The sequence below is a fragment of the Amblyomma maculatum genome, chromosome 10 (assembly GCF_055883805.1).
Source record: "Amblyomma maculatum isolate TAMU_Amacu chromosome 10, ASM5588380v1, whole genome shotgun sequence".
NCBI lineage: Eukaryota > Metazoa > Arthropoda > Arachnida > Ixodida > Ixodidae > Amblyomma > Amblyomma maculatum.
The window spans coordinates 149,491,158-149,507,941 of NC_139353.1; the positions used below are offsets into that span (position 1 = coordinate 149,491,158).

At 42.0% G+C, this 16,784-nt stretch overlaps 1 protein-coding gene across 1 annotated transcript in view; it reads right to left on the reverse strand.

Moving 5' to 3' along the window:
* Positions 1–6,407: 6,407 nt before the first annotated feature.
* LOC146177715 (transmembrane protein 201-like) overlaps positions 6,408–16,784 on the reverse strand; it is a 34,354-nt gene continuing 23,977 nt past the window's right edge. The window contains exon 4 of the mRNA XM_084580556.1: positions 6,408–6,855. Within this exon, the coding sequence (XP_084436682.1) occupies positions 6,834–6,855 (22 nt within the window). The 3' untranslated portion in view covers positions 6,408–6,833. The remainder of the gene's footprint in view (positions 6,856–16,784) is intronic.

Sequence of the window (16,784 nt, forward strand, 5' to 3'; positions counted from 1 at the left end):
AGCGACTGCCTTCAATGAGCACTTTTCTTCTGTATTCCTGAGTAACAGCAACTCAGTCTCCGAATCTCGAACTAGCCATTTCAATCTGCCAGACCTAATTATTAACGAGGAGGGTATTGTTTCGGCTCTATTGGAGTTGAACACAAAAAAATCCTCTGGACCAGATGATATCCCTAACGCTTTTCCGTACAGATATGCTGAGTGGTGCGCTAAATACCTTTTCATTATTTTTACTGAAAGTCTCAGGACAGGAGAAATTCCAAACGATTGGAAAACAGCAAAGGTGATACCCATTCACAAATCAGGAGACAAGCTTTGCGTGAAGAATTACAGGCCAATTTCTTTGTTATGTACGTCCAGTAAGGTATTAGAACATTTTATTTTCAAGCACATAAGTTCATTCCTAGAGGGAAGCGGTTTTTTTATTGAAAGCCAGCACGGGTTTCGGCAAGGCTTGTCGACAGTGACGCAGCTTATTCATATTACAAATGAAATTATGATGTCACTAGACAATAATGGACAGGTAGATTTAATTTTCATTGACTTCGAAAAAGCGTTTGACCGGGTTTCGCATGGCAATCTTGTTAAAAATAAGGTGGTGGTTAAATAATCGGCAAGTAGTACAATGGTTAGATTCCTACCTTACACAGCGGCATCAGTTTGTTCAGATATCTGAATCTCATTCCACAAAAGCGCCAGTACTTTCAGGAGTTCCCCAGGGCTCAGTCCTTGGGCCGCTTCTCTTCCTTATTTATTGGAACGACCTGTCCTTCAACTCACGCATACGCTGTCGGTTCTTCGCCGACGACTGTGTTATATACCATAGTATCACATCAGTCGAAGACCAGGCACTCCTAGCTGACTACTTAACAGCAGTTTCTAGCTGGTGTTGTACTTGGCAAATGGGTATAAACAGTTCAAAATGCGGAAAAATGACAGTAACACGGAAGAAACAACCGCTCCAATGCACATACAAAATCAATGGCCTTCCGATCAACTCAGTGACTCAGGTGAAATATCTTGGGGTAACCATGACATCCAACCTGAACTGGAGCGCACACATCCAGTCCATTGTCTCAGCAGCGTCCAAAAAACTTCGGTTTTTAAAGCACCGCCTAAAGCATTGCACGAGCAAAACTAAACTGACAGCATACACATCACTTGTGCGTCCAGTGCTCGAATACGCCGACGCTGTATGGGATCCGCACACAAAAACGGATATAAAAATTCTTGAAGGTGTCTAGAGGAAAGCACTCCGGTTTATTTACCACGCTTATGGTCGGCAGGTCTCGGTATCTGATTTGCTCAACAGATCTGGGCTTCCCACGCTTGAATCCCGTCAAAAGCAGCACCGACTAAAAATGTTGTTCAATATCATACATAATAAAACAAAACTGAATTTTCAGAGTTACACGCAATACAACACAACACGCCCCACCCGTAACAAACACGAACGGACTATCTTGATGCCACGATGCCGAACAAAAGCATATTCTTGTTCCTTCTTTCCACGCACCATTTCCGAATGGAACCGACTGCCAAGCGATATCACCAACCTGGTATCTTCAGAATCTTTCTTGTCTGCTGTTTCGGCTCATGTATCGCAGTAGCGCGTCTAGTACACAGTGTATTTCGATTTCCTTGTTTTTATTCTGTTCACTTAGTCTGTTTGACGTCGGATGATTTGCCTGTACTTTTTTGCTTCTCGTTGGCCTTATTGAATTTTGTTCTCGTACTGTAATCGCCCTGTGTTGCTGTTATTTGGTTGTTACTACTTTGTAATTTTTTTTTTCTTTTTTTCTTTGTGCACTCCTGCCTTGACCGCCAAAGGGCAGTCGGCAGTATTTATGAAATAAATAAATAAATAAATAAATAAATAAATAAATTTTAGACAGCATAAATAATTGTATTTAAGACAAAGCATGGTGGACCATTCTTTGCTGTCCCACATGCCGAAGAATTGCTGGGGGCTCTTCTCAATTAGGCACACATGGAGGGACCCATTTTAATTTGAGGACAATCGCAAATTGTCCACTCCCAAGAAAGAACAATGCAACTGCCCGAAACTTCTTACAAAGAAAACAAAGCACACAGAAGGTTAAAATTTTCACAGTAGCAAAGAACAAGAATACTTGTCAATATGGGGCTATGATATAGGCACGTGACTAAATGTGCCGTGAGCTAAAATAAGAGAAGAGAAATTTCACTTGCAGAGACTAGTTGGCCAGGTGGCAGAAGGGAAACCTTAAAGGGGCATGGAAAGATAGAAACATGGCAAAATTATATGACTGCGGCAGATGTAACTCCATTATTGTAACTACTTTCAAAAATTTATTTGTGGTTGTGTGTTCTAGAAGTGACACCTCACCGTCTAGGTGTAACACATTCTTCAGACACTATTCAAGGACTTCTAAAAAGTCAAAGAAAGTAATTCAAAGAACTGTAAAAAAGCAACTTGCAATAATCTAAATCGAGGCATTTGAGTCAGAAACACAGCCAACAGCGAAACACCCTAGGTAAAAAATCAGCAGGTTTTGTATAACTGTTTGCAAAAAGCAATTATGATCAGTATAAAGCTTCAAAACATAGCAATGAATCTCTGTCAAAAGTGCTAAATTTACTGAAGCAAGTTTGCTGTAAACATCCACAGCTCATCTCCTATAGCTGATAATTATCAATGCACTTAAAGGCACAGAAGCATTACAGCATTTTGTGTCAATGTCATGGAAAATGTAAGAAGCTGTGGGTGTGGTGAAAAAATAATGCACACTTTACTTAGAAGGCTGTTGAGGACTTTGCCAAGAGAACTGAAACTGATGCTGAAATGCTATACGACTGCGAACGAAAAGCCAAAGCAACACAGACTACCTTGAAGGGGTTTTCTGCAGCATTTTTGAACACAAGTAGTTGCTGGAGCTTCTGTGCTAAGCTGGGCGTGATAAAGGTATTATATCATTATATACAATATATCAGCAAATTTGGACAACCCTGCAGTGGCCACGGGATTGGAGGAGGTCAGTTTACATCCCCATTCCAAAGAAAGGCAGTGCCAAAGATTGTTCCAACTACCGCGCGATCGCACTTATTTCGCATGCTAGCAAGGTGATGTTGAAAATCCTGCAAGGTAGGCTGCAGCAGTATGTGGATCGGGAGCTTCCGGACGTGCAAGCTGGGTTTCACAAGGGCAGAGGAACTAGAGACCAGATAGCCAACCTTCGCTGGATCATGGAAAAAGCTAGAGAGTTCCAGAAGCCCATCTACTTCTGCTTTATTGATTATGCGAAAGCGTTTGACTGCGTAGATCACAGCAGATCGTGGCAAGCTCTCCAAGAGATGGGAGTTCCAATTCGCCTCATCTGTCTCCTCAGGAACCTGTATGAAGGGCAAGAGGCCACAGTCGGAACGGGGCATGGTCTTACTGATTGGTTTCCGATTGAGAAAGGAGTGAGACAAGGCTGCATATGTCACCCTGCCTATTTAACCTATATGCTGAGTTCATCATGAGGAAGGCCGGTCTGGACGAGTCTTCAGTTGGAGTGAAGATTGCTGGGAAACGTATCAACAACCTTAGATATGCGGATGATACCACTTTAATGGCAGAAAGTGAAGTGGAACTCAAGAGACTGATGCGCGTACAAGAAGAGTGTGGGAAGTTTGGGCATAAACTGAACATTAAAAAGAAAAGATCATGGCGTCTTGCCCTATCAAGTCCTGGAGCATCAAGGGACAAGAAGTGGAAGCCGTGACAGATTTCTCTTCTTGGGCTCCAAGATTACCCCGGAAGGAGACTGCAGTCATGAAATTGGGAGACGCCTGCTTCTGGGAAAGAGAGCCATGGCTAGCCTTGACCGCCTAGTAAAGAGCAGAGACATTACACTGCCAATCAAGATCCGTATAACTCGTGCTATGGTCTTTCCAGTTGTGATGTATGGATGCGAGAGTTGAACTGTGAAAAAGGCTGACCGCCGAAGAATTGACGCGTTTGAATTGTGGTGCTGGCGGAGACTCTTGAGAGTTCCTTGGACTGCCAGAAGATTGAATCAGTCGATATTGTCGACCATAAACCCTGACTGCTCATTGGAGGGTCAAATTCTAAAGTTAAAGCTCAGCTACTTTGGTCATCTGATGAGAAGAGAGGAGTCGCTGGAGAAAGATTTGATGTTGGGAAAGGTTGAGGGTCACCGGAGAAGGGGTAGGCAGCGAACGCGATGGTTAGATGGCATCCTCGAGGTGCTGCAGATGAAATTATGTGATGTTAGGAAGATAGTGAGAGACCGGAAAGCGTGGCGTGATATGGTCCATACGGTCACGAAGAGTCGGACATGAGTGAACTGAACTGAATTGCTGGAGACGACAAAATTCAATGAAAAACTCAAGTGAGGTTATTACAGCCATCAATGCACACAACATCAGCACCTACCTTTATTGCCACTTTGAGAACAGGCACAACATCTTGTTTCTCTAGTAATTGTGACAAACTTTCATCAAATATACCAGAATATTGCAAATCAATTGAATATAGATTGAATTAAAAAGAAAGTGGCTCATGCTTTAAAATCAGTGAGAGAAAATAGGTGATAACAGCACAGGCATCAGAGCAAAATTTACTGCAAAACTTATAGCACAAGCAGCTTGGCAGAGAGACATTCTAAGAATTACACGTACTAACAAAGAATGTGTTTCACAAAAACATTAAACCCTACAACAAGATTCACAATATCGGAATGAACCACACGCCACAGTATCAGGACATCCTGAGATGTGCCACAAACTCCAGAAGAGTCCTTGACCTGTAGAAATTTATTCTCTATTATGAAATGGATGCCTTCAGAGCCTTCAGACAGTGCATGCGCAAGATATGAAATGACAACAGAAAGTCGTAATGAGAATGGAGAGAAACGAACAAAAGTGAACCCCTCAGCACAAGAGTTCCCAGCTCACTTTCTCCGTTTTTTTAGTAGTCTACTGTTCCAATATATACCACTGCCTTTAAGCACTTCACAGGTTCTCTGCTGTCGTCTCCTCTCAAAAATCTACCAACTTGTCACTGGAGGCTCACCACTTCTAATTTCACACTTTATGATATTATTGTTGGCCCTACTTAGTGCACTGCAGGTCATACCGAGATGAATACATGTCCATCTTTCGATTCCGTTCTTATGTGTGGTATACCTTCATACCACATTTCTATTTTCTATACTGAGATACAGTGGGTTTTAATTTTTTTGCAACTGCAGCATTAAAAAATTATTTCAAGATTCTATTTACCCTGTGATGGTTTTCTTGTGTGTAGTAGTGGAAGCAGATTAACAGTTACATGCCTAATATTTACCTGTATGTATCGGCATTCCATTGTTTGCTTATATGTATGTTTTGGCATGGATGTAGTAGGCTAGCGCTTTTTTATACAACTGCTGTAAGTGTATGCTAGCACAGCATGTGCATTTAAGCTGTCATACAAAAAAAGGCATCTGAATGTTTTCAAATGAGAATGGCCAATGAACAAATGTAAATAAATATAAGTAAACATGGTAAAGCATCAAAAAGCCTCACTGTATGCTTAAACCTGAGTAGCAGCTCTACATCAGCCCAAGAGATTCAAAATGTAGTCCCATATGTCTGGCTGCCTATGAGCCCTCCACCAGACCTGGTACTGGAGACATGATGCGCACTTCTCGAAAATATATAAATGGACAAATATTGAATTGGTGCCTCAGTAGTGCCTCAACTTCAGCATTTTTTTCACCTCAATTATTTTATGCTATTGTTACATGCAATCTATATGAACAACACAGCTTGGCACCTGTAAAGCTGCACATGACTAGGGTAGCTCAGGTGTGAAACAGAGTGATCTTATGGGCTTATTCACGGTTTATTTAAAATCATGTCCAGGAAATCACTAGCATAAGTGCATTGTTGCCACATCAATTTTCCACACAAATGAAAATCAGATTTCTTAGGATGATGACTATTACACATAAAAATCCTGATATGGTAATAAAAGGAAAAATGGCCAACATCTCTCTTTCTTTGCAAAAAATGTTACAGCTGCCAAACCGCCATGGATGACTGAAGGGCATGAAGAAAAGAAAAGAAAAAAACAATGATCGGACAGTGATAAGATTTATGTGCATGTGGCTGTCCCAATACTGGCAAAAATGGCCTCGAAGAACTTAATGGTTTAAAAGGCTTTCTAGGCATGCGTGGTCAGTCATCATCATTAGCCTGACTACATTCACTGCAGGAAAAAGGCCTCTCCCACATCCCCTTAATAAACACAGTTCTGTGCCAGCTGCATCCATTTCATTCCTGCAAACATCCTAATCTCATACGCCTACCTAGCTTTGGGCCGCCCCGATTTATAAAATGATAAATCTCAAGATCATGTCTGCCTGCAAGTAAAAAAAAAAAAAAAAAAAAAAAGAAGAAGGAAAGAAAAAAAGAAAAAAAAAACTGAGTGCAGTTACTAAATGTTGCTCAATATAGTCCTGCTGTCTGCTTGACATGGGTACCCTTTCTTCTGGAATTTTATGCTTTGAAAACAAGGACACAACAAAGAAGAGGCAACATGAGCACTCGTGTTGTCTCTTCTTTTTTTGTGTCCTTGTTTTTTGTGCTGTTTTAAGACTATGAGAGATGCTTTAGTGGAGGTCTCCGCAAATTTTGACCACCTGGGGTTCTTTAATGTGCACCGACATAGCACAGCACACGGGTGCCTTGCCTTTTGCCTCCATCGAAAAGCAGCCTCCTCAGCCAGATTCAGTCCTTGGGTACAGCAGTCGAGCGCCATAACCACTGAGCCACCAAGGCAATATATTTGTTCATGACTCTTTTCAAACACCTTGCTGTGGACACCTGCAAAGATCAGTATGATACCTATCAGTATGACCAATGAGCTCCTTTGCTTCTGCATGGCCAAAATTGCATTTACTAAAGTGCTGTACACAAGAAAACTATTGGAATTGCAATGCAACTATCAAATTTAGTCCCGGCCTCGGCGGCAGCTTTTCGGTGGAGGCGAAAAGCAAGGCGTCCGTGTGCTGTGCGATGTCAGCGCACGTTAAAGAACCCCAGGTGGTCGAAATTTCCGGAGCCCTCCACTACGGCGTCTCTCATAGCCTGAGTTGCTTTGGGACGTTAAACCCCACAAACCAACCAACCAATCAAATTTAGTCAGAGCTGTCCACTTGATAATGGAGACTACTAAAATCAAACATTTGGGCTTGTTTATGCCACAACTAATAGCGCTCTTGAGATATGCCGACAACTGCCTCTGCATTCTACACAAAAGCATCGCAAGGTTTTCAAACATCTGATTTCTCCTGAAGAACAACTGCGAGTAGGGCATTTCTGCATCCTGTGCAGACAAGGAATAGAGAAGGTGGATGGCAATAATCTATTTTAGGTGTTCTCTTAGAATGTGGTTCTCACTGCTTATTTTTTTGTCTTCTGAAACAAATGCACACTGGAAGAGAATTTTTATCTGTTCTCTCAGCAGTTCACAGTGAACCAGTGGCACAGGTAATTTAGCCACTTTGCAAGAAATAGCTACTGCAATCTGGGGAGCTTTGGTAATTAATTGAAAGTGGTGAAGAGAGATCTTGAATGAAGTGGCTACCAAGAACTGTTTTCAGCATGATGACATGACAAAGTGAATGATGCAAGCACCAAGGAAACCAAAGACAAAACACAGAAATATGCTCCATTTTTCTAATTGAAAAATGTTGGCAATATTGTTCTGACTTTCTGGACAGCATGACACACTTATGTGAACACCTCATAAGACACTAATAAATATGAAAAGGAAGGCTTTACCAAATTGGTCAAAGTGAAAGATTTGACACATCAAATTTCCCAGTCTTGTTTACACAATTCTGTGCAACAGCTAGCCTTCAGCAATACCAGAAATAATGTGGCCTTTCAATGAGGTTAGCAAGAACCATGTAACAACAACCAAAAAGGATGTTTCAGAAAGACTACACCAAAGACTCCTGATCATCCAGATGATGACAAACATATTTACCAAGTTTTATCTTTTCCACGAAGGGGGGTACTGCGCTAAAAAACACACGGACAAATAAAGTGGTGGACAGGACGTGCGCAGACTCAAAACTTAATTTTAATGGCTGAAAAGTGACATATATATATACAGTGAACAAAACCGATCCTTCGGTTGCAATTGCAGATTGTGAGGTGAAGTATTTGGAAGCAAACATGTGACGGCAGCGCTGATATGCATTTGGATGGCCTCGGGCTTCACTCTATAGCTTGATTGAACTTATAGACATTATTTAAATATGCGCAATGTCAAAATAAATTGTTGCAGTTAGCATGTGGTGCAACAAATCTCCACTGGCGTGTACTTATTCGTAAGTAATGTACAAAATCAACATTTCAGTTCCCAAGCCAGCTGAAAAGGATAGCTACGATCTTGCAACCTCCTGTGATAAGCATCTCTCCACATAAGCATAGCTCACTAAACTGAAACATCTTGCTTCTAGGAAAAACGATACTTTAGCGTCGTTACCCAGGGCCAGTTTTATTTTTGGCAAGCGATCTTTCACACACGTCACTGCTCTCCTCCTGGCATCGGATAAAGACTTTCTCGATGCACAGCATGGTACAAAATATGAAGAGGCAACAAACCTTTCGCAACAAATCACAGTCACTCACTTGCCAACAGCTTTGAAATTAGTCTCATCGCGATCACGGTGGAAAATCTTTCACACACATCACTGCTCTCCTCCTGGCATCGGATCAAGACTTTCCGATGCACAGCATGGCACAAAATATGAAGAGACAACAAACCTTTCGCAACAAACCACTGTCACTCACTTGCCGAACAACAGCTTTGAAATTAGTCGCTTCGCGTGTTTAACCGCAGAATATTACACGGGCGTATACTCCATGCAGGCGGCCAATGCGGGCGGCCATATGCAAGCAACGAGCGAACTGGCGTCCCAATCAGTTCCAATGTTGTCATGACAACGCCGGATGTGACGTTCAAGACAATCAGCGCGACTAGCGGCCAGTGCGGCTATGTACGCTGAAAAGTAAATACGCCACCGGGAAGACACTGTGTTACACGTAGGTTTTTTTTTCTTTTTTTTTTCAACTGAATGCACTTCTCACGGCCTTTTCGTTTTCCCGTTTTCTCCTACCTCGAAGTTGGCTGTGGAGGTATTTGTAAGAGCACCCATAGTTTAGCCTTTCTCTTTACCTGTTTTTTTGAACAGACATTCATTCCCAATATTGTATATTAATATGCCATTCACTTCAAAATTTCATGAATTTAAGGTAGTATTTAGGTAATGTTTAGTAGCCCGCTTAATTTTCCCACAATTGACGTCACACTTTAGCAAAATAAAACACCAGTGGACAAAACAGCAGGCACTTACAAAGCATAAGGCTGATAAACCACAGCGCCTTTTATAACCCATAACGCAAAAGAAAGTAACAGGTTGGTAGGTGTGCTCAGCAGGAAAAAAAAAAAATGACACCTCATAGTCAAATGCCTTGACAGGTCGGGTGACTCTGGAGAATGCATGATTAAGGAAAAATTTAATCATTACCTATCTGACCACATAAAAAACTGTAAAATGTAACGTTTTTGTTGCACTATTTTGTGTCGCATACATTTCTGGTCTCGGAGGTGCTTGGCACATGCTTAGTATGAATGGTGCAAATGGAAAACACTACACAGTAACACAATATGGTTCGCAACAATATACATTTACAACTTCTCATAAAACACACATACAAGCAGGGTGTGAGGGCACAACTATGCACTCAAAGCACACATATGGCATATGCATGAACATGACTTCTCACAAGAATGTGCTCCCTGGAAAATGGTCACAGACAGTTTCCCTCGTCATGCGCGTACATACTGAGAATGAGAAGAGCAAGCAATAACTTTGAGGAAGGCTGAAATTCTTACGAAACGAAGTATCACAACTTAGTCAAAAGCATGCTTGCCAAAGAGGGGCATGAAGTTGCATCGAATTTAATTACAGGTTAGGCATATACAAAGCTGCTTCCTAGTAGAAGTGATGATGAGCTTGAACAGTTGATATGCTAAGAAAATGAAAAAATATGTTATGATTTAAAATGGCCATTCAGGAACATGCATAATTCTGTACTGTTTGCTGCCAATTACATCAAGCAATTGTACATAATTTGCATATTTCATTTAGTCAAATGTATCAAGTATTGAGAAAATGACAATACTGATAATGCTGGTATCGCATTAGGAAAGGAATAGGAAAGTAAAGCAGGGCGAAATCTGTATATTGGAACCGGATTCTGGTAGGTCATTTTACCCGATCCTATCTCATAAACTGCTCCAATATAAAAGTATTTTTTCCACTGTATATGCAGTTGCTGTGCAGCCACTATAGATAACTCCCAGCAATTTCACATGTGGCTCACCTACACCCTGGTTTTACAATGTCAGCATGACTGCTGAGCTTTCGACCCAGTCAAATGCTTTTGCGTAATCAAAGGGCTGGTTATATTAATTCTATCCAGAGCATTTTTCTATCACCTGTTTCACAGTATGGATACTATCATGAAGAGAAGCTTTACCAAAAACCTGCTTGATCCTGTGGTCAATTGAAGTCAAAGGTTGTCCTGATTCTATTAGTGATTATTTTAGCAAATTTATATATAGTTAGCGTCCTTCACAGATTTCGGTGCTGTTCAAGTCATGGCACACATAATTGTACTGCAATATCCCTACCCTCTTTCAAAAATAAGCAGTTACCTAATCTTACCCAGTTTCTTTCCCTCTTATCACACTTTCTATAGCTGTCTTAAACTCGTCCTTTGTTATTGATTGAACATCTGCTTGTCCTGCACTACTGTTATTCTCATCATTGTCCCGATTACTTCGGCTACTGTATAGATGAATGCAGAACTGTTCGCCTGCTATGACTATGTCATCCATATTGGTAATGGCGTTGCCCACCTTATCAATGAGCGTATAGGTCAAATTTTTGCCTCGCATAGTGTTCTCTTGCATTTAGGCTACTGCCATTCTTTCTATGCTCAATTTTCTCCGTATAGAGCGTATAGGTAAAATTTTTGCCTCGCATAGTGTTCTCTTGCGTTTAGGCTACTGCCATTCTTTCTATGCTCAATTTTCTCCATATAGCACTTTACACTGGGCACTTTACGCCTGTTGATTAGCTATAATAGCTCTGCCAGTTCTATCCTGTCTTTTTGGTAGGAGGGTCCCACCTTTTGTTTTTTTTTTGACCAAATATTTCATCCCCTCAGACAGTTTACCAGTATCCTGTCTAACCATCCTACCATCTATTTCTGAGGTGCACTCATGATATTTCCAACCTTCCACCATTGCCACATCCGCCAATGGACAGCATCACATTCAACTGTATGAAGTTGTTAATATTGTTACGGACGAAGGAGGAAGAAGGCAGTGGCGCGGGCAGGAGCGCGCACGCTAGGCCCACACACAGATTCATTAAATGTCATCTCACTGTCATCGAGCATCTTCTCTCTGTCCTCTGTTCTCCTGTTGTCATCGCTTTCCGCCACGTAACAATATTATCAATTCACTTAAATGTTCATCTTCCTGCGGTATCGGCGGAATTAATTCCAAAGCTTTGAAAAACAGTAAATATTGTTAAGGAAAAGTACACAACGGTAAACGCTAGTTCACTGTTAGATGCATACCACACACCACAGAACGAAGCCAGCTAAACCTGAGCGTCGTCTTCTTCCCTACTTCACGCCAGCACATCATCGTCGTCTCGATACTGTGCTCCGTAACAATATGTTTCAAGTCTTATTCTTTCACTAATTTTTCAGCAGTCTTTTGATACTGGCTCCGTTCCGCTTGACTGGCAAATTGAGAAGGTCATCGCAGCCAAAAAAGGTGATCAATCATCTTCAGGTAATTATCGACCCATTTCGCTAACTAGTGTATGCTCTAAAATCATGGAACACGACAATGTTGCTACATTTCTAGCGTCAGTCAGCTTTTTCCATCCAATCTTAAAGAAAGGTCATTCATGTGAAACCCAATCAGCTTTGTTCCTGCATGATATTCATTCCAATCTTGACCACAATACCCAACTGATGCATTATTCTAGGATTTTGAGAAAGCATTCCATAAAGTACCTCACTCCCGCCTCTTACTCAAACTGTCCCTTTTAAATCTTCATTCACTTGTCTTCAACCGGATCCGAAGTTGTTTAACAGATTGCATGTAATTTGGTTTTGCTAACAACTTCTCATCGACTTACTCACATGTTCTTTCAGGAGTGCCTCAAGGCACAGTCCTGGGCCCCTTAATCTCTTTAATATACATGAACAACCTGCCTTCCACACTAATATCTACCATCCGCCTCATCGTAGATGACTGTGTACTCTACCGCCCTATAACCAACACCGACGATACTTCTGTCCTTCAAAACAGTGGCGTCGCAAGGCGGGTGCGGTCCGCACCGGGTGCAGCGTTTGAAGGGGCGGGGCGGGGGGGGGGGGGGGGGGGGGGAACGAAATGAATTATTGTGTGAAGGCACAAAAATGCACTCATTGGTCTCGCTGAGGCACTGACTGGATCTTCTCGTAGACCGAATTAGACTGTTGTGAGAGTGCTTGAACACATGCCTTAGTTTATGCCAGAGACTCCACACCATTTTAACGTTGCAGCGGCCTGTGTATGTGCGTGTATCCCCTGTAAACATCAGCTAAGGTACCCGACACCCATTGGAAACCCCTGTGCGCGGGAGCATTAGACGGCAACTGTCAGCAGCCGCTCCGCCGCATCGCCTCTTTTTGTGTACGTGTAGTTCATTCTCCTTTCTCAAGCAAGGACCACTGGCAGTATCTTTCCGGCAGTCTTTGTTTTTTCATTTATCTCCTGTGCCTTTCTCGCTCCTCGGCCTTACACTTTCAAAACACCGAAAAGCATGGAATGTTTACACAATGCGTAATGCATAAGGCCCATTTTTTCTTATGGTCTCATACTGGGCAATCACCTGTCTTAAGTTGCTTGCTCAGTGAATTTCCTCGCAACTTATAAGTGCTAGTTTTTCTACATTTTACAAAAATATGTGCTTTTAATGTGATGTTTTGCTGAATTATTTGTCGTGGGGCACCATCACTGCGTCTAAGTGTTACAAAGAAAAAAAAAAGCCAATTCACTCGCACTGCAGGGTTGGGTGCAGAGCGAACTTGACTTCAAAGCAAACCATGAGAACAGAAGAGGTAGAAAGGAAGTTGCGATTCTGTGCTTAAAAATGCGCGAGAAAGGGGGGGGGGGGGGCGTTTTTACACCAGGTGCGGATGACCCTAGCGACGCATCTGCTTCAAAATTACCTCAATGGCATACATCAATGGTGCTCAGCGTGGCTGATCTCTTTAAATAACACAAAGACAGTACTACTTTCCACCACCGTCAAAATTGTACTCCGCCTGCTGATAAAATTAACGATTCTGCCATTACTTCCACTAACTCCTTTAATTACCTTGGTATTACCCTAACTAGTGATTTATCATGAACTTACCATGTTAACCATATTAATAAATTCATCTCATCGAACAATTGGCTACCTTAGTCGTAACCTACGCATGGCTCCTTTTCCATTAAAATTATTAACTTAACTTACAAAACACTTGTGCGATCTAAATTTTAACACACTAGCGCAATCTTTAATCTGCACAAAGCTAACCTTATCACAGCTCTTGAATCTGTACGTAACCATGCTACTCGCTTTATCCTTTCAAACTGGTGACGATACTTTAGCATATCCACCTTAAAGCTTCAATTTCCTTCTCTCGCTTTCCGTCGCCAAATTTCATGCCTCTTCCTTTATCACAAGTTTTTTTATAGTTCTCCTCGTGACAGCCAACTTACCCAACTGGTACGTCGAACATCCCACACAGGCCATTCTAACAGGGTCATCCCGCGTCGTGTCCGCACTACTGCATTCTAGACTGGAATGACCTCCCCAGCAGTCTTGTGCTAATCTACGACCCTGCTCATTTCAAAACTGCAGAGGCTTTATCATCTTTGTAATCATCTTGTAATCACCAAGTTGAGGACAACCCAGAGGGCTATGGAACGAAAAATGGTAGGGGTAACATTAAGAGATAGAAAGCGTGCAGAGTGGGTGAGAGAAATAACTCAAGTTACTGACATTCTAGTAGAAATTAAGAAGAAGAAATGGACATGGGCAGGACATGTAGTACGAAGAGAGGATAACCGATGGTCGCTGAGAGTAACAAAGTGGATTCCAAGGGAAGGAAAGCGTAGCAGGGGGCGGCAGAAAGTTAGGTGGGCGGATGAGATTAAGAAGTTCGCAGGGGTCAAGTGGATGCAGCTAGCACAGAACCGGGTAAAGTGGAGAAATATGGGAGAGGCCTTTGCCCTGCAGTGGGTATAATCAGGCTGATGATAATGAATCACCTTACAAATAATGTCTCACCTGGGGACCCTTGAGGTTATAATAAACAAATAAAAATAAAAGTAATGATATCTCTCAAATTATCTTTCACTGCTTGAAAGCTAAGGTCGTCTTCCTCGGTTTAAAGCATATTTGTTCTGTAGCGGGACCCAAAATTCCTCTACTTTCTCTCTCACTGCTAGTTCATTGATGGACTTCTGCCTTACTTTTTAGTTCCATTCCTTCTTACAATACAGACTAATTTGCGACCTTAATTCTGCAGTCACTGCATTTCATATTTCCGATTACTTCTATATCCTGCACAATGCCAGGGTTTGAGCACAATATGAACTCAATTTAATATTTTGTCTCCCCATTCTGGCTTTTCCGGGCTCAAATCCAATGCTTCAGTTTGCTGAATTTTTGCTGAAGAAGGTATCCATTACTCAAGCTATTGCATTCTGCACACTAGCCTAATAACTGCCTCTTACTATTTCTATAGCCAATACTATAATCACCTACTATCTGGATTTATCTAGGCACCTTCATGAAGAAAACATTATGGGTAGTTTTGTGTAGGTGCCCATTTCACAGCTCCCAATCTGGAGCACAAGTACAGACCACAAAAGAACTTGCTTGAGTGTTAACAGTGCCACGAGCACGAATTCAGAACAACGACCTCATCCGAACATGCCTGCTGACAGAACAAGTACGGGCAGAACCAAAAAACATGAATGAAATGCAAGTACAAACAGTTAAAAATATTTTGTGCCTCACTACTGTGGTGTTATAGACACTGTATGAGAAATTAGGGCTTGTGCTGTCACAGAAAAAACCACCTGTTTTTCATTTAGATGTGTATTGAGCCATTTTTTCAAAGCATTCCAACATGTTAACATGCAGATCAATTAAGGGGAAATGAGGGTGCTACGTGACGCTGGTGGTAACAAAGGACGTTCTACGTCCGCCGCTATGGTTGAGGGTGGCGCTGGTGAACACTCTCAAGGTTCGTATATCGACAACATAAATACCCAAGCAAGTAGCAGGGGGGACAGCGGCCGATGTAGCTCAGTTGGAAGAGCACCGGACGCGATATTCGGAGGTTGTGGGTTCGGTTCCCACCATCGGCACGTTGTTTTTTCTGCTACTTCGTGTTTAATTATCTTTCCCCTAAACAAGATTACATAACTAATTTCTGTGATTATCCAAGTAAATATTAAAAAAAAAAAAAGGACATAAAGTAACATCCCCAACACTTTCCTTGGCCTCGCCGGCTGTTGGCTTCTTTCCTTCATGTATTATAACGAGCACCCTCATTTCCCCTTAATTGATCTGCTTGTAGCTTACGGGGGTCTCAGTTCTGGCAGTATTGAAGCCATAGCTAGCGTAAGAGGGTTCTAGCACAGCTTTCGCCCTCGCTCTTGATCACGTTCTACGTGACGCTGGCGGTAACAAAGGACGTTCTACGTCCGCCGCTATGGTTGAAGGTGGAGCTGGTGAACACTCTCAAGGTTCGTATACAGACAACATAAATACCCAAGCAAGTAGCAGGGGGGACAGCGGCCGATGTAGCTCAGTTGGAAGAGCACCGGACGCGATATTCGGAGGTCGTGGGTTCTGTTCCCACCATCGGCACGTTGTTTTTTCTGCTACTTCGTGTTTAATTATCTTTCCCCTAAACAAGATTACATTACTAACTTCTGTGATTATCCGAGTAAGCATTAAAAAAAAAAAAAAGGACATAAAGTAACATCCCCAACGCTTTCCTTGGCCTCGCCGACTGCTGGCTTCTTTCCTTCAAACATGTTAACATGGCATTTAGGTCACACTAGAGGCGCCACGGTGATCAAGGATAGCAAAAGATGACAGAATTGTCCACAGAAAGTAACATGCACAATAAAATGTTAGCAGGTAGATCATAACATAGATAACTAAAAGCAACAAATCGTGAATACTGTTCATCTTTAGTGCTTTAAACACTTATTAGGCTAGTCACACCAGAATATTCAACGTTTACTGTGCAGTCTCAAAAAAAAAAAAAAAAAAAAGCACCGTGTCATATCTGGGGGCTGAAGTGTTCAGTTTCTTTTTTATTAAGGCTAAAGCCTTTCTAGGCTCATGGTGAAAATCTCGTGTCAGCGAGATTTGTCAGCGAGATTTGTCTGCGAGATTCTGCGAGTGACATATACGGTGTCTTTCCTTTCCTGTAAAACAATTATAGATTGCCGGTGAACTTTGATGCGTTCAACGGAATGCTGGCTGTGTTCGACAAGGGGCGCTCTATGTACCGTGTGCAGTAGGCTTTCGCATTTCTCCACTGCAGGTTCTGCTGAAACTGTTCAGTAGAGATTTTGTGAAGGTTCAGTAGAG